Genomic DNA, 20582 nt, shown 5'->3' on the forward strand with positions numbered 1-20582 from the left:
TACAGATAAATGTAAAATTATGCTTGCATATTCATACTTTACACTTCTCCAAAACTAGCCCCAGTACTTTTGCGTATCCAGTCTCAAATGTAGAGCATGTAATGCCAAATTCATTTAAAAACTGATGTGAAAAAGTCCTGTTATTTTTTCTAAGGTTCTAAGGATATGCATGATAAAACTTGCCTAACAGTCCATATCTGTGCATTAAATGAGCTGTTATCAGCTTATATTAAACCTTTTAGGCTAAATATAAATGATAAAGGCACTTGCCAGAAATCTGCACCTAATCCCAACAAACCGTGAACATAATACTCACCGGCCGCCTGCATAGACCTCAGCCGTGTCAAACAAGTTGACTCCGCTTTCATAGGCGATGGTCATTAGCTGCTCTGCAACCTGGCAAGAGGTCACACACACAAAGGGAACACTGTAAAGGGCAGTGTGGACACATTTGTTTTTCATTTCTGTTTTATTAAAACTGGAAATCTCTCTTTTTTTATGCACTCCCCGCTGGAGTCGGCCATTAGAGAGTCGTAGTATTCTGGCATATCAATATCCTCGTCATAAATATTCATGTCTTTCCACAGCTGCAGTGTCCAAGCTTTAGCAAAACCACTATCAATGTAGAACAAAATCTGTGACACACCATCAAAGACACGCAGCTTCATATTTTATTTAAACGTCAGTGTTGCTGCTTTTCAGCCAGAGGGCTTCCCCAGAGCAACAAGCAGAATTGAACTGCATGTCATTTTTTACTGAATACAGCCATTGCATCATTAATCAAGAAACTCATTGTGTGCAACAATGGAAAGGACTTGAAAATAAAGCTGTTACCAAACCTCTCAACTTAAGTTGATGGAATATTTTGTGAGAACTGCTTGTTGGGCTGTCAAACAGCTTCTGAATCCAATTTTCCCTAAAATGTGGTGCTTTCCAAAGTAACAATCTAACATGCTTACATTTTTTGTTGTGATGGTTTTCATCTTTTGACTTTCTTTTTTGCATTCTTGATTCTTCTATGAAAGCCCTCCTCTATACACTGTCTTAATATGCATGGCTTTCTAACAATAATTTAACAATATTACACCCTCCGTTATGACGGCCAGCGTTTCATCCCACCTTCAGCCCCCTATTTCTCATACAGTTGAATGACATTTTGACGGAGCATAACTATAACCTTGTGTGGTTGTACTGTAAGCCTCTGTATGTATAGATTTTATCGGGCAAGTGGGATCACAGTGTAATTACTGGTGAAAAATCACTCCATGACGTACGGCAGTGTCAAAACATTCCTCTTTAGTTAATTAGTCCTCATGCTTTGTATTAGTGTGTGTGTGTGTGTGGCATATGTGCAGATATTCCTCCATATTTTTGTAGGCTTCATAAATCATCAGACAGAGATCCAATTTCCCTGTGGTGACTTTTATTACACAGAAGGAGGCTGTGTGGTGTTGTTTGTTTGTGCACAGGATGTTTGTGTTGAGATGAAATGTCTGCCTTTGTGTGCACAGCATGTGGGAGTGTGTGTGTGTGTTGCTGTTTCAGTGGTGGCAGACAGCGGAGGTGTTGTTTCTGGAGGAATTAGATAATCTCTCCTCTGAGAGTTCATCTCCACCTTCCTCAACCTTCCCACCGCTACCCAACACAAACCGGGTAAGAGTCCAAGTGTGATGATGTTCCAGTGATAATAAACTTTAATTTTATTATGCTGTTCTGATGTCATCTTAACAGAGAGAGACAATAAGCCTTCGTATAAAAAAGACAGAATACATAATAAAAAAAGGAGCAAGAGTAAAAGGTAATAAAATGGCCATTAAAGGCTGATTTAGAATGTTATTCCAGTCAGAGAGCAGCTATCACGTGGGGCTGGGCCACACCTGAATATTAGCTGTACTATTTTAAAATGAATTTTTAACAGTGACCCCCTACAGATATTAAGTGCTTATATGGAGGTAATGTCATATTATCTGTTAGCAAAAGCTGTGACTGCCCCCACTAGACAGAAATGTCAGCAGTTCACAAATCCTAAAATAACACATTTTTACATTAAGCAGCAAAGAAGGACAATACATAAAGTCTTAAGCAGAGCAGTTTTAGTTGCCAAGGCTTGAAGGAAAGTACTGACTGCTGTGTCTTTGTCCGGGTGCACCGGATAAATCAACAAAATACTCATATGAGTTCCTCTGAACAGTGACTCAATTCTTGATATTCCATATAAAGAATCAATATTATAGACATAGTTTAAACTGTGTAAGCTCTACTTTGCCTTCAGTTCAAATATGTGGAATTATTTTCATTGAAATTAACAGCAGGCAGGGGATTGGTAATAATATCAGTGGTGGGCCGTCAGGGCCAGCTAAGTCTTCTCTGCCATCACGTGTTGCCCGAGTCAAAGAAATCTGCCTGGGCCTACACAACTAAAACTGCAGGAGGCAAAAGCTTGAAATACATTGTAATGAGGCTGTTCTTTTAACCAATCACATTTCAAGTTCGTATTACTAGGCCTTCTCTGTGGCCTACGGTAGAGTCAGCATTTTCGCGTCCTCTGACTGGAATGTCAGAGAGCCGCTCCGTCTAAGCCAAGCTCGCATTTCATGTTCGTTTGTTACGAGCTGCACAACCAAATCATCCCTGTTAATGTTTTGATAGCTATTTTTTGAACTCACAGTGGCAGAAGGAGGAGAGGCTATTGATTTGGTTGAAGATCTTCTCAGAAAGCCATTTTCACGGCAGACTTTGAAGGAAAAGCTGGATATTGTGAGGAAACGCCACCTGGCCCTGGGGCTCGGTAGCCTCACTCAGCCGGGAAAACTTTTAGGACAGCAACTATGAGCGCTACCCTTGGTTGACAGGATCAGAGGAGAAAATGAATTATATTTACATCTTTGCGTATATTTTTGCCATTTTATTGGGTTGACATCAGAGGTGGCAAAAGTACTCACATTCTGTACTTAAGTAAAAGTATGGATACTTGTGTAAAAAAATACTCTCGTAAAAGTAAAAGTACTGATTCAACTCCTTTACTCAAGTAAAAGTAAGAAAGTACAGGCTCTGACATGTACTTAAGTAAAAAGTAAAAAATTTTGCCATTAACAATTCATCCATTGATAATTTTGCAAAATTAAAAAGTTCTAGCAGAATAATCTAGACTTAATTGATCAGAGGTCCTGCATGAGCACCCGGAATAATTTTTAATAATAAATTGAGGGTTACTGAGTTGTTGTTTTTAAACCGCTAGCTAGTGTTAGCTATACTATCAAAAGGTGTGTTTCCATAGCATTGCTAACGTTGTAAACTAGCTTCCAAAAAATCCTCAAAAAGCTAATGATAGCAACAGAAACCACACCAGACCAGTACTTCTCAAATAGTGGAGTCAGGTGGACTTTCAGTATTAGTGTCTTTATTGATGCTTGATAAACAGCCTCCAGTCACTAGGTGGCAGCAGAGTTCAAACTAATCAACAGGCTGCCTGTTCAAAACAGTAGAAGAACACAGGACGCGCATCGTCGACTTTCCTTCTCTAGTCCGATGCTCTAATCATGTCCGATCATGTCACGTCTTTTACGTCTTGTCATCCGTGGAGGTTAAAAAAGTAACGAGCCTGTTTTTCAAATGTAAGGAGTAGAAAGTACAGATATTTGTGTACAAATGTAGGGAGTAAAAGTAAAAAGTCATCAGAAAAAGAAATACTCAAGTAAAGTACAGATACCTGAAAAATCTACTTAAGTACAGTAACGAAGTATTTGTACTTCGTTACTTGACACCTCTGGTTGACATTGATGCTTCTGCTGGATTTGATGTAAGTGGCGCTGGTGCACAGCTGCAGCGCAGCGGAGGCTGCAGTGAGTGAGAGGAGACTACTACCGGCAGACACCTTTTTTTTTTTTTTTTTTTATTGCACCAGGCTTTAAAAGTTAACCAGCCTCAAATTGCCACTCAAGGCCTCCAGTTCTGAGGCATTAGATTCATTTTGAGGTCCCAGAGGTTGGCGCTTGGTCATGGTTGATCGATACTGATCTTGCACACTGTCTACTATGAAATTAAATTAATGATATTTTAGTAGTAAAATAAACTAGACTTTCTGGAAGTCATATTGTAACAGCATCATTATCAGATATACATTTGCTGCTTTCAGAGGAAGTTGGACGGACAGCAAGGGGGGAAACTTAAGGACAGAGAGAACAGTGTCCACATTACAAAAGGGCTCATTCAGTCTCTGAGCCCTGGACTGCCATTAAGGCAAACAGAGCAGAATAAAAAAGATGGAGCTGGATAATGGAGAGGTTACAGAAAGGAACAGGTCACTTAAGGAGAGAAAGATTTGGGTAAGATGGATGAGAGAGACAATGAACAGCATGTTCTTTCCCTAACTGGTCTCTGCTGAGTGCAGATGGGAAACAATCTCTGTCGCGACTGTTGGGGGCACTGGAGGGCGATTTTCAATAAAGTGAAGGAACGAGGGGTCATGGGATTTTCTTGCAGAGGGAAAAAAATAAAGGAAAAAGTCAGTGAGATGCTGCAGGATACAATAAACTTTGTGCATGTAAGGAGAGAAATCTACAAAAGAGAGTGTTAAAAATAACAGATTAAAGGAGTAATCTGGTTTATTTCAGCCTGGCTCATATCCCATTCATTGTGAGTCATGCTAACTTCCAGCTCTTCTCCTCCACTGTACAGATTTGAGTAGTGATACAATACAAACAGCATATACTGTGTCAGGCCCACTAGCACAAAACATGTGCAGCTTTTTAACTTTTTTTAATTATATAAATCATTTAAAAACTTTTGTTTAACACATACATCCTCATAAGGGATCACCATTCATATTTCCTGTTGTTTCTTAACATGTGTGACATGGACATTTACTGAAGTCAGTTAAATGGAATGGCATATTACCCAGTGCACCACTGTGAGGAGGATAGGATTCAGTTTCAGTTTGATGTCGGCAATATTTATTCAAACATAGACGAGAATCTAAATCAAATGAGACACAGAGGAAGGAGGTAAAGAGACGCCAAGACTATCCTGAAAGACAATGTATGCGGGAACAGGTGGTGATCTTGTGTAACTGAATGAAATCAGGATGTATGTGAACGTTCACATACATCCAAAATACCCAGTATTACTTATTCATGTCTCATAAGAAACTAAAAATGTCTCATAAGATACTACAAGATACTAAAAAGTCAATCACTGGTGAAAAGAGCTCAAAGTGACATTTGCAAGGTCAGAGAGATTGTGTTGGCGATGAGACATTTCTGCTTACTCACAACTATATCTGACTTCTAGACATTTCAGATGAGCAGACTTTACTTTCTGTGCGATTAACAAGCACAATCTGCAGAAACAATCTGTCTGTAAACCGAGAACACACAAAATGGGCACATGCACCTCTACCCTCCTCTCCTACAGACAAACACTGAGTCACTGTGAAGATGCAGAAACACCTGGGTGGCTACGCTTCAGGCCTTTCTCTTTGTTTGTCTGTGTTGGCAGAAAAAAAAATAAATCTATCAAGGGAAGAAACATAAGAAAAAAACAAAAAAACAAAAGCGTTTTCTCTCTCACAAACCCCAGAATCAAGGCCGCGGTATCTTCCCACATGCTACCCACACGACCTTGACAGAGGATTTCATGACTGTGCTGCCTCCTCCCCTCCAAACACGCTGTATCAGGGTAGATATAGACAAGAGACACAGTCTTCTTCTTCACTTTTTAATTTATAGATCCACTGTTACCCCTTTTTAAATGAATAAACAATTCATCTGAGAATGTGGTGAAACAGTCTTTATAGCAATTTGATAATACAACTTTAATTATATTTAATGACCTAAAGACTGTTTATTTCTCCCTAATGTAAATATTCGCACTGCTCACAAATATTAACCGATTCGACTTTTGCTTTTATGTAGTAACTGTGTCTCAGAGTTGTTTGTGCTTTCCTTAATGAGGACAGGGACGCTGAACTCTGCAGAGGACATGCAGTATATTTGGGGCACATTTGACAACGATGACATTGAAGAGGGCAGCAGAGGACTTTTTAACCCGACAGCACTGCCTGTGATGTTAGTACTGTTGCTGTGGTGTCCACTGAGACACTCTGTCCGCAGCAACAAGCTTCTTTTTTCTTCCTATATTCAATGGCAAGAATTCACTATTGTTCGTCTCTACGGACAGCTTCAACATTATTTTCAGCCAAATAATATAATACATAAAACAGACTTTGCATGAGCCAAGCAGCTTTTCCCATGTGAATCTCAGCTGTTCAAGTCCCAGCCTGAAGTGTTTGAGCGATACTGCTGACATTGAACGGGGGACAGACAGAATAATAAGGGGGGAAAGGGTGCTAAGCTTTGAGGGTACTGTCTGAGTTGATGGCACTAATCCCTAAGGTAAGAAAAATAATACTGTTACATAAGCTTACTGTTTCCCTGTCCCCTGGGGGGAGCTCTGTTCTCCTTTGTGTCACTTTAAGAGTGTTCATATGTGTGTGTGCCTATGTGATGAGCAAGGCCCTGACCCCAGCAGCAACATCAGAGCATGTCAGACTCCATCAACATTAATGTAAAGGGGACATAATGTGTCAGTATGTCCTTTTCTATTCTATGGAACACAACATTTTGAGTCCAAACAACGTGAATCACCACATTTAAAGTCTGTGTAAAGGTTACGACTTTTTATATTCAAGAATCTAGGAAACTTTCATTAGAAGCATGAATAAATGTGAAAGAGCAATACGATCTGGCAGACTTTTGGGCACATTTTCAGCGCATGGATATACATTGTAAGCTTTTTGCATTTTATGGAGGATGGTTAGGGTTAAGGAGATAGACGGTCTTTGATTGGGACTTCGCAGACTGAAATAACACGGCCAGAGCACAAAATGCACACTTAAAGGTACGCAGCATGACTCAGATGTCAGAGGATAGCAGGCTGGCCAGCCATGAGTATGGTCTGATCAAGGTAAACTGAGACCACCATCCAGTTAAAAAGCAGGAACGTTCGGATGACTGAATCACTCTATTCAGTCCCTCTACTTTGGTGTTCCTCTCCACAAGACGTTTTGTGCAGTGTTCTGTATAAGCAGGGTTAACCAACGTGATAAAATGAGGCAGCAGTAATGCAAAATTCATCAAAAGTTGCTTCAGTTCTCCGAGTTTGTAATTTCAGTTGTTTGTGGTATTTATGTGAAAACCAACAGAGTAATGATTGAAAATGATGCCTTAATTTGTTTTGTGCACAGGCTCAAATCAGATTGCAAAGCTTTTTAACAAGCAATTAAACAGGGGAACATAAAAATGTCTACGGATGGCCATACTTCCAAAAATGCTGCCAGCTTCTTTTGGCTGTGGACTTCCTGACTTTGTGGTCCATTTTCAAAAGTCACCATGTTGGCCAGCTAAATGTATGGTCTGATTAAGGTTAAATATAGCAACATTTTTTGAGGTATGTGGTCATTTCTGTGAGGTTTTGCTGTGTATGTCCAATGTTGCTTCCCTCCAACCAGTGAAGAAGTGATTTCAATGGAAGCTGGCCATGTGATGCTGCAAAATGATGCCCGACACTTGGCGTTGAGTGTGTTGAGTGTGAGGCACTACAAAGAAAAGTTAAGCTGGCCTCCACTTTTTTCAGTGGTTAGATGACGCATCAGTCAGTCATATGTGTCATCAGTTTTGAAAAGGACATCATCCAACAACATCAATGAGTGCCTGAGCAACACCTCTACTGTGGCTCAGACAGTGGAGCTGGCTATGCTTGACCATTTAGTAACTTTAGTCCCTGGAGTGTGAACATAGCATAAGTTACAGCGTCTGAAACTTAGCTCTTCATTTACGTCATTATTAGACTAAACTGGCTTTTCTCAGAATGTAAACAGATCAACTCAATTGTTTAAATCACAACTTAGATGTTGTCCTGACGTACAACATAGAATCTGAAGGTTTGATAGTATTTACTCATAATTATCTTTTGTCTGATCATTTTCTGATAAGTTAATGGGGATAATGGATTACACAGCAATTGGAAATAAATGTCATTACAGCAGATGCTTATCTGATGATGCTGTAACTAGATATAAGGAGTTAATTCTTTCATTATTTAGTTCAGTTCCATGTGCCAATATTATGGACTCAATAATATTCATTATTGTCTGGTTGTCTAAATAGCTATTTAAAAAGCCTCCAATTGATTCAGCAGCGAGAGCTTTGGTGGAATAATCATATTAATCCACTTTTAGCTTCTCTTCATTGGTAAAATTCAGAATAGAATTTCAAATTCTCCTCTTTACATCCAAAGCCCTTAAAGGTCTAACTCCACTATATCTCAAAGATCTTATAGTACCATATCATAGACTAGAAAAAGTCATGAGTTTCTATTCTATGCATACTAATTTGTACAATAACTTGTAAATGTATGCTCAAACCAAACCTCACTAAATAATATGTTTCAAAAAACAAAAAAGGAACCACAAAACACAAGGTAGACAGACAAGAAGTTAATCCAGAATGTAAAAGTAGTTTCACTAGTGTACAATGAAACTGTAATTAACAGAAGCTACAGGAAGCTTGTCTAAAGGCTTACTTACAGTTGTACCTAGGCCTAACATCATTGTGACAGTTTATACTGGTGTGTTTCTACAATTATACCTCCAAAATGCTTGTTGGCAGTTGTGTATGTGTTGAGATTGTGTAACTAACAGTAACTAAATGTTAAACAACGGTTAATTTTATTTAAACTACTGCAGTGCAGAAGATGAAGTTGGAGATGAAGGGCCCTTGAGCATAAACTAGGCTTCATGTGTCATATAATGGAACCTCTCCAGAGGGTTATACATTTATGAGGCAAGCCTCAGAGGTTTAAATTCAGTATTGTAATTAATGTTAAAGGTTTATTACAGTATAAAATAAACATCACTGTGTCTTCAGAAGTACATTAGAGGACATTAGGTACACATGTTCAGTCACTTTTATATAACAAAATCACAACATGTCATAAAATCAATGTCATTAATGGCCAATGTTCATTCAAATCCCATGTGTAAGATAAAGGAAAATATTTCATACCTCGTCTGTTATCTGTCCTCCAAATGTCACCCACGTACCTGGAGTGGAGAGAGGGAGAGATATTTCAACATCAGGCAACATTTCTATGCTGTCACTTCTTTCTGTCAGTGTGTGTGTGTGTTTGACATCCTGGGGTAAACACTGCTAATCCTCAGGCTGTGACACCAGTAGAGGGAGGCTGTCAAGTTCCCAAGAGAAAAATCTGTCCCGTTCAGAGCTGCTGCTCAGTGCTGAAGGATCACCTTGTTTGAGTGGCTGTTAGCACAGTGTGTCTGCGCTGAGGATGTGTGTTTGCTACAGCCACACATATCTGGAAAAACTTGTGTCCCCCGTTTGTCACTGTGTGCATATGTGTGTAATGAGCGTGTGTGTAGATCTGACTATATCCCCCCCGATTGCCCTGCAAACACTGCTGATAAGCCAGACAAAAAGGCTGAGCCGCCCCTAACCAAGGAGACGCTAAATCCTCAGCACATTCCCTCGGTGCATTATGCATGTTTTGTTGAGGCAGAAAATGCTTCCAATTCAGATTGTGTCAAAAACAGTTTAAGCTCTCTGAAACTGCCCTGCTCAGCCAGACAGACGCAGAGCAAGGAACAAGTTTTTATATGGAAAAACAAATGCAAACATGCAGTTAGGCTTATGTGTACCCCACAAGAAAAATCCATGCTGCCTGACAAGATATGAGGAAGATAAGACGAATAGTTTCCATATGGTACACCATATAAACCTGATACAAACAAGAGTGCATGATACTAGGTGATACACTGGGACATTAACAAAGGAGAAAGGAAAGCCATTCAAATTATTCATTGTAGAACAGCTTAGTGGGCATTTTCAGCATCGACCTTTAACAAGCAAATCATTTTCATTCAAATTACTTTTCTAAGTCACAGTAATCATTGATTATATAACTGTTCCAGTTGTTACTTCTGTTTCCCTTCCAGAAATTAAATCCAGTTAAACGTAGCCACTACAGAAATGAAGTTGTAAAGAAAAGCTATGTTAGATACCACTGAAAGTGGCAATCTCAAAGATTTCAGTACTGGATGAGTAACCAACACTTCTGGGGCAGTAAAACAAACTATTGTCATTTTAATAAAGAAGTTGAGCAACTGTCTTTTTTTCCATCTTATGACTGGGATCTGAGTTTATGCTGCACTGAGTCTGTGTACAGCCGGGCGCAATAAACAGAGTTGGCTACCTCTCTGAGAAGTGCTATTCACAAACTCATTGCATTTGCTGTGACTACATCATAATAAAATGCGTGTTTTGCTAGCTAAATGATTTCAATGTGAGACTGTGACAGTAGGAAATGTTCTGCGTGACAGTTATTTGTTATTCATATCCAAATATCTGTTTATACATTAGCGGTAACTTAATAGAGCATTTTTTTTTCAGTAAACGTTGCCACTGACACCCAGTTCATGCCAATACATAAAATATACTTTCAGTTGATTATATGAAAATCTGACTAGCAAGTTAAAGATTTTGTGTTACACAAAAAAATAATGTGGAACAATTAACAATGAACTATAATGGTATCAGAATGTGACGCATTATTTTGGGCTATAATAAATAAAACTGACTTGATCAGCCCTTTATACATTACTTTAATATAAAAGAGGCTGTAGCCTTTTAGCATTCCTTCTGTGAGTGCTTTCTTTAAAATAGTAATGAGGACAATAATGCAACCCCTCTTACCAATTGTGCATTCTGTTTCTTTTAAATATTCATTAAATCCCATCAGGTTACAAGAGTTTCCACCTCTGTCTGCTATCTATTTGATCCTGCAGCTGAATCCTTTATATGTCGGTATCTCGACCCCTGCACCAGTGACCACCATGTCACACCAAAGGAACTTAACCATCTGCTCATTTGAGCACACAGGATGCCATGATGCAGTAAAGCTCATTATTATTATTCTATACACTGAAACACCATCAACTCCACAAAGGTTTAACTTACAAACGACACTCCGTAATGTCAATCACTGGTGGAAAAAAGTTGCTTTTGCACATAGTTAACACCTGTATCCATGGCAACTTCACTAAGCCTCAACTGCACCTACAGTCATTATGGTTTGTCCTTATTGGTCAGTAGGCTAATGCAAGCAGGTATGTAAGCATTGCCTGTGAGTATTTGTTAATGTTTCTGTGAGAGTATACATTTGTGTGTGTGTGTCTGTCTGTCTGTGCGTGTGTGTGTCCTCAATCATCCCCGTAATCACAGCTGACGAAGTCCAGTTGCAGCTCTGTGCCTTGTGTCTGAGCAGAAGGCTCAGCATGGGATCAAAACCCGGCAAAGCTCTAATGTCAAGGCAACTGCACTTCAAGACTCAACTGAGTTTTCTGTTTGATGGAAAATTTAAGCCCTTTTTTTTCTCTGGCGGCTGCTGGTGGAAAGTGTTCGAAGAGTCACTTGATGTTGCTACGCAACAATAGTAAATCTATTACCTAAAAGTGCCTTGTTCTAAAGCTGAAAAAGGTTCAATTCAACAGGCAAGCTCAACACTTTAAGAGTCTGTTACATTTACATCAGTGGTACAGGAAATGGCAGATGTGATGTAAAACCTGAAGGCCAAAATCCTCTGACATGCAGTGTCTCCACTTCATATCATATCATAATATTGTCAAAGTTTTCATGCATTTTGCAATCAAATCCTAAAGTTCAGTAAATTAGGATGACCTAGGATGTTCACAAGAAAGGTTCATATGAACGGCCACTTCTTGTTGTATTCACAGCCTTGTAAATGACAACGTTTGAAAAGGTCCCAATTCTGTCAGGTTTGCTGACCTTTTTAGAAATGGAGGAGATGGATGGTAAGTTAATATTACATGTTAATTTAGTTGTATGGAGTTTTCTACATAACTTGATATGTCAGAGGAAAATTTTGGTATTTGCAATGGCTTCATCTTTTCATTATGCCTTTGGACTTTCTATCTTAAGTCATGAGGTCGATGACTTGCTAAACAGTTACACCATCAACTCCAGGTAGATTTCTTGATGCCAACAGACCACTTTGACCTCCATGGCTTCTTGACGCCAACAGACTTACAGCTGACATTACCGCTTGAACGCCAAGCATTTTGTGCTCTGTACATGACATCCTATGTCGTAACAACATGTTGTAACCACTAGCTCATAGTTCATTTTAAGGCAAATTTATATTTTTCTAGTCCACTCAACTTGTAGAACTCTTTGGCTCAACTATCAGCCAGAAAGCTAACATTATGCTAGCAAGATTCAAAGCCAGTGACAATGTGTATGGTAGGCAGACCGCAAATATGATGTTCAGCAGTAAGTCTTGCTACCTATATAGCCATGTCATTGTACCCTAAGACTTTCACAAACAAATGATAAACCATCTGTCAGGTGTGCAGCCTGAAATAGCAAAGTGACAAGCCATGTGAGCAGAGCAGTACTTCTTGAAGCTTGTGTGTTACAGTTACCATCCTGTGGTGTTCAGAGGATGACGCACCTAAGGATTAAATGTTAGCTTGCGTAGTGCTGTAATAAATTGTGAAGGGAGGTCTTAACTTCATCCTAATTGCTAGGGTTACCCACAAACTGAGCCACCACATTAATTTACGATGGTGACCAGAGTACTTAGCAGGTGTCCTATATCAGGAATTAATGGACACCCTGCAGACAGACAGAATCAAGTGTTAACCCTGACTATGGTATAAATTACAATGTCCTTGTCTCTTGACATTCCTCTTTTTTTTCTACCCAGTTACAGTTTTCTAATTTTATATTTTCCTGTCTTTGTGATACCTCTGCCCTCCATCCTCACATCAAACACTTAACCTGACAGATCAAATGACACTGACATGGTCCCAAGAAAGGAAGAAAAACATTAGGAATATGAGGATGATAATATATAGTTGGAGTTTCGGCAAGAGGTCAGATTTCTTCCCTCAGTTTTTTAACCTGAATTTTGCCAGGCAGTGTGATATATTGCCCACATTTATATAAAGCATTTCTCTGCGCTGTCTCAGTTTAACTGACCTCCTAATGCTCTTTTTTCAGCATTTTCAGCTGTCTGCCCACAGAAGGAAAGTCTGAGTCATAATTTTTGCAGGATTTTTGCAGTAATTTCCAGCTCCACTAAAATGACGCAGTCCATCTCTGAGCTGAATATGGTAGCCAAGGATTCAGATGAGACACAAAGGCAAATGATAGTCGAGTATGAAAAACTTTCTGCATCTCCTTCTCACCTGCACATCTTTGAACTATAAGAGTTAAAACCAGTTTAGTTATTATTTTTGGGTAGCCTGGCCTGCACTGAATAGCTGATAACAAAACAGGAGACGGGCTGAAATCAAACCGGGATCCTTTGGTTATGAAGTGTCCCTCAGAACTCACCACCTTTCTGTACCATTATCATTAAATAAAAGCATTTTTGTTCTGCAGAAGCTCGCTTAAATCTCTTTGAGTCCCACAAAGCTTTGTAAACAGGGCACTTGTCATTTTTGAGAGGATCAGAAATCCATTGTAGACTTACGGTTTTCACTAATTTCTATGTGTATGGTTTTGCAGTGTGAGCTTGAAGATCTGGTACAGCACCTCATATTTTATAATACAAACACAAAGAAAATCTCTGATTCTCTCTCTCTCTCACACACACACCATCCGTCCATTGAACCTATTTTCAGTTCTGCTGTGTGCCTTTGTCTCCTGTACATCAGGTCTTATTGATTTCCCTCCTTCGTCTACCGTTATTTCTGTTTCTGTCTTGTCTACACTTCTGGCTACAGTACTGTTTAAAACTTTGAACACTGTGACAACATTGCCATGATTACATCAATGCAGAAGGTAAATCCAAAGCATTGTTGATGATCAAAGGTGACGTACTACATCTGTAATAGAGGAGAGAGAAGAATCTATCAAGGTAACATGAACTTTTACTTTACTGAAGGTAAAAAGGGTGACACACAGCTAAGGATGTCTGATCTTTTAAGTACTGCGAGCATGTGAAATCATCATTTGGATGCTAAAACGTACATTTGATGAATTTAAAAGATGAGACTGGAGGACAAGTCAGAGTTAAAAACAGGTAAGAGGAAAAAAAACTGCTGTGGAAGCTGACGGAGGCAGACTATGGCACATCTTGGTACGTTCTGTACCTCTCCTGCAGAAGTACTACAGCAACACATGCAGAGGCCCATCCTCCTGCTGTCTTATATGGTGCAGGACTGCAGGATTTTCTGGAAGAACCGTTTTAAGGACTCATCTATCTGTAGTTCCGCATTAGTGCAGCAAGGACTCAGGGAAAAAGCATAGGCCTGGATCGTGTGGTATGCAGTGTTGGGAGTGAAACTAGTTAGAGGTGTCGGAGTTAAATTCCAAAATCAATGCAACTGTTACCGAGAAGGAATAACACATAGAATACAATATAGTAAATATATTGTATTTTTTTTATTTTTTCACTTCTGGCATGTTTCCAGACTGTGGTACAGATCAGCAGATGACTCCATGTCTACACAAGAGCTGTTTGTTTGGCAGCTGACTCTCGTTTTGTGCTTTGTTTTTGATTTTGGTTGGCCTCCAAGCCAAGCATGGTAGTCATGCCATCAGTCAAGACACTTTTCAGATTCTTTTCAGATTCCAAGCTGTGCAAAAGCTTCATATGTCAAAATGTACAATGTCAAACCAGAGCAAACCTCTACAGGTAAGTTCTTGAAATTAAAAAACAACCCCACACCCCATTTTATTTATATGTGTTCCAGATGTGATTTCCTTGAGGTTATATCAACAAAACATAAGACAGTGTATGGTTTAGACTTCCTGGTTTTATGTTTTTAGGATAGCTATATGGTTTTCTAAACAATCGTTAGAAAAGTAATTGTTAATCACATGTAAAAAGTTCTATCATTCTGATGATGTAATTAAAATGGTTATTAGATTTTTAATAGAGTAATTATTAATCTGTGTGTTAACCTGTTAAACTATTACACTTCAAAGGTAACCTTCCCAACGCTGGCAGTAGTGTGAGAAGACAGAGAAAAAGCTTTGGGTTCACACGGAAGTTCTGAAGTTTCCAATAATTCTGATCATGAATTCTACATTAGCAAATGCACACAAACCAAGTGGGTGGCAATGTTGGAGCCAGGGTATGCATGTTTTGACAGCACAGTGGAGCCAGCGCAGACCTCCATGTTAGGAACAACTCAAAAAACATAAAAAAAACAGCACAAGGTGTTGACCTGGCCTCCAAATTCACTAGATCCCAAACTGATGATGTATCTGTATGATGATCCACAGAGGCCCCTCCCCTCAACCCATAGGACCCAAAGGCCCCCACAACAACATTCTGTTACCAGACACCACAGGACACCCTCAGAAGGCCCATGTCCATTCTCTGATGAGTCACAACTGTTTTGGAGGCACAAGGGAGACCTACACAATAATAGGAAAGTGGTCATAATGTTATGCCTGATTGGTGTATTACACAGTATGTGGCACAGAGCTAACCTCTATCCAACCTGTTAATCTGCTTGTACCAGCATCTAGGTCCCACGGCAACAGCGAGGGGGAAAAAAAACAATCAAAAGTGGAGCGGAAATTGGGCAAAAATGTATTTTAGGAAGCAAGACATGGGAAAAGTGGGCTTAGAAAAATGAAACAACAAGATGAAAGCCAGAATGGCATCTATTTCTCTAAACTCTTTCTCATGGGACTAACATTCAATATTTAGGTCAGTCTGTTCCATTCACTAAAGGCCTCATTTACTTTGAAAGCTCCAGTAAATGAAGGAGGTGGGCCCTCGAGTTAAGATTAACCATGCTCATTCATGTCCTCTTTTGATTCCTCTTACTCCCGTATTCTTTATTATTGATTTGCCTATTTCCATCCTTACTTGTGTTTCCAGACCTCTGCATGCCTGTCAGCTTTTATCACAGAGGTCACTGTGCTCACTGATTTAACTCTGTGGCTTTAAAAAAAGGTACTGACACACTAGTTTCACCATTAAGCTGCTATATCACGTGCGTTACGTACAGAAATGCCCCCGTGGCTAAACAGAGCAAATTTATACTGAGGATTACCAAACATATAACTTCTATTGACATTAAGAATCTGGATTATGCTACCTCCCTTCATTATGTGAAAGCAAATCATGGATTGGGCAGTTCTGTGAAGTTTTGGTGTGCTGTGGAGCTCTTACCAGCTGTGGGGGCGGCTGTGGCTCAGTAGGTAGAGCGGGTTGTCCACGAACCAGAGGGTTAGCGGTTCGATCCCCGGAATGTGCCACATGCCGAAGTGTCCTTGAGCAAGACACTGAACCCCCAGTTGCTCCCAGTGCGTGGCACTGGTATGTGAATGTGTGTGTGCTTGTGTGAACGAATGGGTAGATGTGTCTATGACTGTAAAGCGCTTTGAGTACCAATAGGTAGAAAAGCGCTATATAAAAGCAAGGCCATTTACCATTTACCATCTGTTACAGGACGTCTTGTAGTCAAAGATGATTCTGGCTTCATGTACTGGCTCAGCACCACGCTAGAGAACAAATCTGAGACAATCAGATGCCTCAGTGATGGATGGATAAGAATATAAACAGTGCCTAGGACTCGTGCACTAAATTAAATTATTAAATTCCATCACTGAGTGCTCTTGATTTAATCTTTCTATATCTTGTCTGTGACAAGGAAACATTTAGACAAACAGAGACAGAGAGGACAAAGAGTTAGAGAGACAGAAAGGAGACGAGGACAAAACTGCCAGGACTGGAGTCACGTATGTCCCTTTCTTGATCCTGATCTCGTCTTATCACTTCCACACTGCGCTCTGTCTCTGGGATAAACAGTGTGGGAGGAAATTTTAATTTACCTTCCTGCACAGGTTCATTACTTTCACGCTCACCACAAGAGACTAAATCTGTAAATGAATACTGCAAATAACTCATCGGCTACACGCGTTTACTGTGCATATGATATGAATATCTGAGTCACATTTGGGTGGATAAATGCGTCAAATTACAAACTATCCAGCATACTGAACATTAACACAATGAAGGGAAACAGAGAGGAGTGCTCATGAAGCCTAATTTACATTTTAAACCAACAGCAAAAAGTTAAAGTGAAAGCTATTCCGATGATAATTTGTGGAAATGCACACTCACACATGGCTAGTAAGAAGACTTACATTGAAGTTCAGGATCACAGCCACTGACTAATTACGTACTGCTTTTACTTAGTGTCCAGCCCATTAATTTAAATTTAAATGGCAAGAAAGAGAATTGTCTGCAGTGCAAAACGTTGCAGTGCAGACAATTCTCTTTCTCAACTTTTTTTCAACTATTTAAAAACGATCTGTGAACTGATCTGAAAAGTAGATTCGGTATAATAGTAATCCATCACTGTAATGAGAATTCAAATTTCTCCACACGGCACTGTATAATTGATCAAAGTTTCACTTCTCCTGCCTTCTAGAGCACTTCAGCAATGCTGCTCGAAGCCTTACATCCAGCAGCAATCATTACTTTCCCTGTAGCTGCAGAGTGAAGTGAGCCACTCCATGTCAAGGCCAATTTGAGCTTTTATTGTTATATAACTTTTGGATTTGTCATCTAAAACACACACTGGTTTCTATGTTTTAAAAGCAGCCTCGGGATGTCAGTATGCTCTTTAATGACAACACAAACTGAAGAGTCTGTTTTGATCTAATGTTTAGGTCTTTATTTACAGCTTGAAAACCGCTCTGACTGTTAGTATTAGTGGCTGCATTCTGCGTGCTGCAGTTATTTGAAGTGTGGAGAGCGGCTACAGGAATTCTGAACAGCAAGAAACTGTTCAGAATTCCTGTACATTTCTCTGAGAAAGAAGCCTCCGGCTGATTGAACCATTATGTAAATGAAGCTGGTGAGGCGGTGTTCCACTCGAGGCATCATCATACAGTTGCAGATTGCCTCCGTAAAAAGTGTGACTTCTGGGACAGTTGCGTCTCCTCCTGGTTGCGGTTCACGCAAGCAATGACAAACGGAAGCAAATGACTGAGTCACGATTTACCATTACTGAAGGTGCGTTTTGTTATTGTTTCTGTCTGCTGCACTGTGGGCGGCTTGGCTTGTGAATAATGATAATAGCTGCACACACTACGTCCTCAGCTATTTTGGCACTAATCCTTCAAGTGAAACAATGGAACACCGTTTAGCATCCTGCTCTTTGCCCTCTCTCTTCCGCCTCTCCCCTGCCAGCACCGTGTCCGCCCTGGGCGCAGCATGTGGCAGGCAGCTGGCATTATGCTGACCTTTTCTCAGCCAGTTTGAGTCAGACCTCTCAGTCTACAGTGGACCACCTGGGGCTACGCTCTTCAGAGTTGTCCCGGGAGACAGAAATTACACCGTGAAAAACAAAAGTTCTGCACGCCACGAAAACGCCTCTTTGGATGTAATCTAGCAATCACAGCAGGAAAATCTCTTAAAGGTAGGGACATTTCTTAAGGTTCAGTGAAAAGATTTTATTTTATTTCACTTTTTGTGTTACAGCTGAAGTGTAACCTGAGCAACATGTGGACCACTCATATGATACAATGCATATTCATTAAGTCAGACTATTCAGTATGCTACAATGACAGAGAGATGCCTTAACCTGCCTTAACATTTTTTCATTTGATTTGCTGACCTCACAACATACTGCATGTGTGTGTGTATATATATATGCAATTAGATGCAATATAACATGCAATTACAAAACTTCAATTCATTTTTTTTGTGCTAAATCATAAGTCACATCGGGACACTTTATGAAATGTCAAGACCTGAAAATATTACAGAGAGAAAAACAATCTGCCCTTGAGCAGCACTTTGCGTTAAAGGGGAAGAAAAACTCCTTTTTTCCAAGAAAAAAACTGCCACCTCATGGAGGGCAGTAGTCTGCCTCATTCAAGTAAAGTGATAATGAGCAAAATACGTTTTTAAGCACAAGTCTTCTTTAAAATGCCAGTCAGGGTAAATAAAAGCAGGATTCATGAGTGAGCTGCTCTGTGATTTTTTAACGTCAAGCATCACAAATGATGCCTGCATCACAGGCCTAAAAATATCAAGTGTCTTGTGCAAAATGTGCTGATTGGAATTTAGCCTGTTGAGAGGGAGCAGCTGAAAAATATGACGAGAATAGTAAATGGAGCCAAGTTGAAATCCATGCAAGGATGCTTCCATGCGAGATTACAAAAGAGCCCTTCGGTGAATATGAGGAAGCTTAGTCAGCAGAGCTACTGCTTAAACGTGACTCTGGGACTTATAGCAGCTATGACGAGATGCACAGGTCTTACCTTCCCACAGCTAATAAGACAAATAATCAACGGCTTAAAAAGGGACAAAAGAGAATGTCAAAAGTGCAGCCGAAAGTTGACAAAGATAACTAAATTAAACATCTTAAAGGTCAGTCTATCTAAGCATCTGTTCCATGAGCACCAGAAGTTTTGATCCGATTTACAGGACAGTGCTGATCTGCACCCTGAAGGTGTTTCTTTGTGCTTGGATGACGGTGAGGATAGTGTTTAATCTCATGCCAGGCCTGATACAAAGAGATACTAGAGAACCTCTTGACAAGATTTTAAAAATGAGTTCTGGAGCAACGTGGTTGACATTGTAGTACATCAGTCTGTTGGTTAAATATATATTTCTTGGACCAAACAGCCAACAATCCCTATTCCTCCTCAATATTTATCAAATAGTTCATGTTTATGTATTCTGATTCTAATTATTCATTAATGTTTAACATTTTTTTCCCAAACAAGCGTGATTTTAGGGATGGGGAAGGACTCTTGGGAAGGTATATGACTTATTCATAAACTATACTAGAGTGCAGCTAGTACGATTGGATCAGTATGTGCAGTTTCAGTGGGTTTCCACAAGAACTTGGACAGGAAAAATTAATGAATGTTTCATGTTTGATGAACTGGCGAGGATCTATAGGGTTTTCTCTGAAATTTCAAAAACCGGACTCATGTCCTGTATTAATAAAATCCATGTGATAAAGGATTCTGGTTGTAAGTCAGACTTGGAAAAGAAAGACCCACAGCCTGAAGCTTTTGGATTTTGCAAGTCAAACAGGAAATATAATTTAATATTATATAGAATTTGAAACTTTAGCAACGTTAGAATACAACAATACAACACCAGACGATTTTATGATTTTATAAAGCAATGTTTTCTGGTACCCAAATGATGAGTTGATAAAATGACTGAAAGCCATTCAATCAAATAAGATGCAATCTTCACCCACAAAACAAATCAGGAAGAGTTAGTCTTTAAAATCTTAATCTCTGTACACCTATAAAGTGATTCGCTTGTTGCTTTGCAGCTGGCAGTTGGTCACTAGTGTATGTTCCAGGCTCTGGTTGCCACTCTTCATGTTATAAATCTATATAGTTCCCACCCCCAAATCTTTCAGCGAGAAACAATAGGGAGAAAAATAAGAAAAGTACTGTGTGCCAGGGGTACGTGTGTTCTAAACTTAATATCCTACTATTGCATTGTATCTGTCCAACTCTGTTTGTCCTACCCAGCAGTTCTCC

General features: G+C 39.6%; 1 protein-coding gene across 2 annotated transcripts in view; it reads right to left on the bottom strand.

The window, feature by feature from the left end:
- kcnab1a (potassium voltage-gated channel subfamily A regulatory beta subunit 1a) overlaps positions 1-20582 on the bottom strand; it is an 84421-nt gene that overhangs the window by 17947 nt on the left and 45892 nt on the right. For both annotated transcript variants that reach the window (XM_084558592.1, XM_084558591.1), the window contains exons 3-4: positions 9063-9100; positions 317-396 (exon numbers count right to left, since the gene is read on the bottom strand). In XM_084558592.1, coding sequence (XP_084414718.1) covers positions 317-396; positions 9063-9100 — 118 coding nt within the window. The remainder of the gene's footprint in view (positions 1-316; positions 397-9062; positions 9101-20582) is intronic.

This window comes from Chelon labrosus, assembly GCF_963514085.1.
Source record: "Chelon labrosus genome assembly, chromosome: 13".
Taxonomy (NCBI): Eukaryota; Metazoa; Chordata; class Actinopteri; order Mugiliformes; family Mugilidae; genus Chelon; species Chelon labrosus.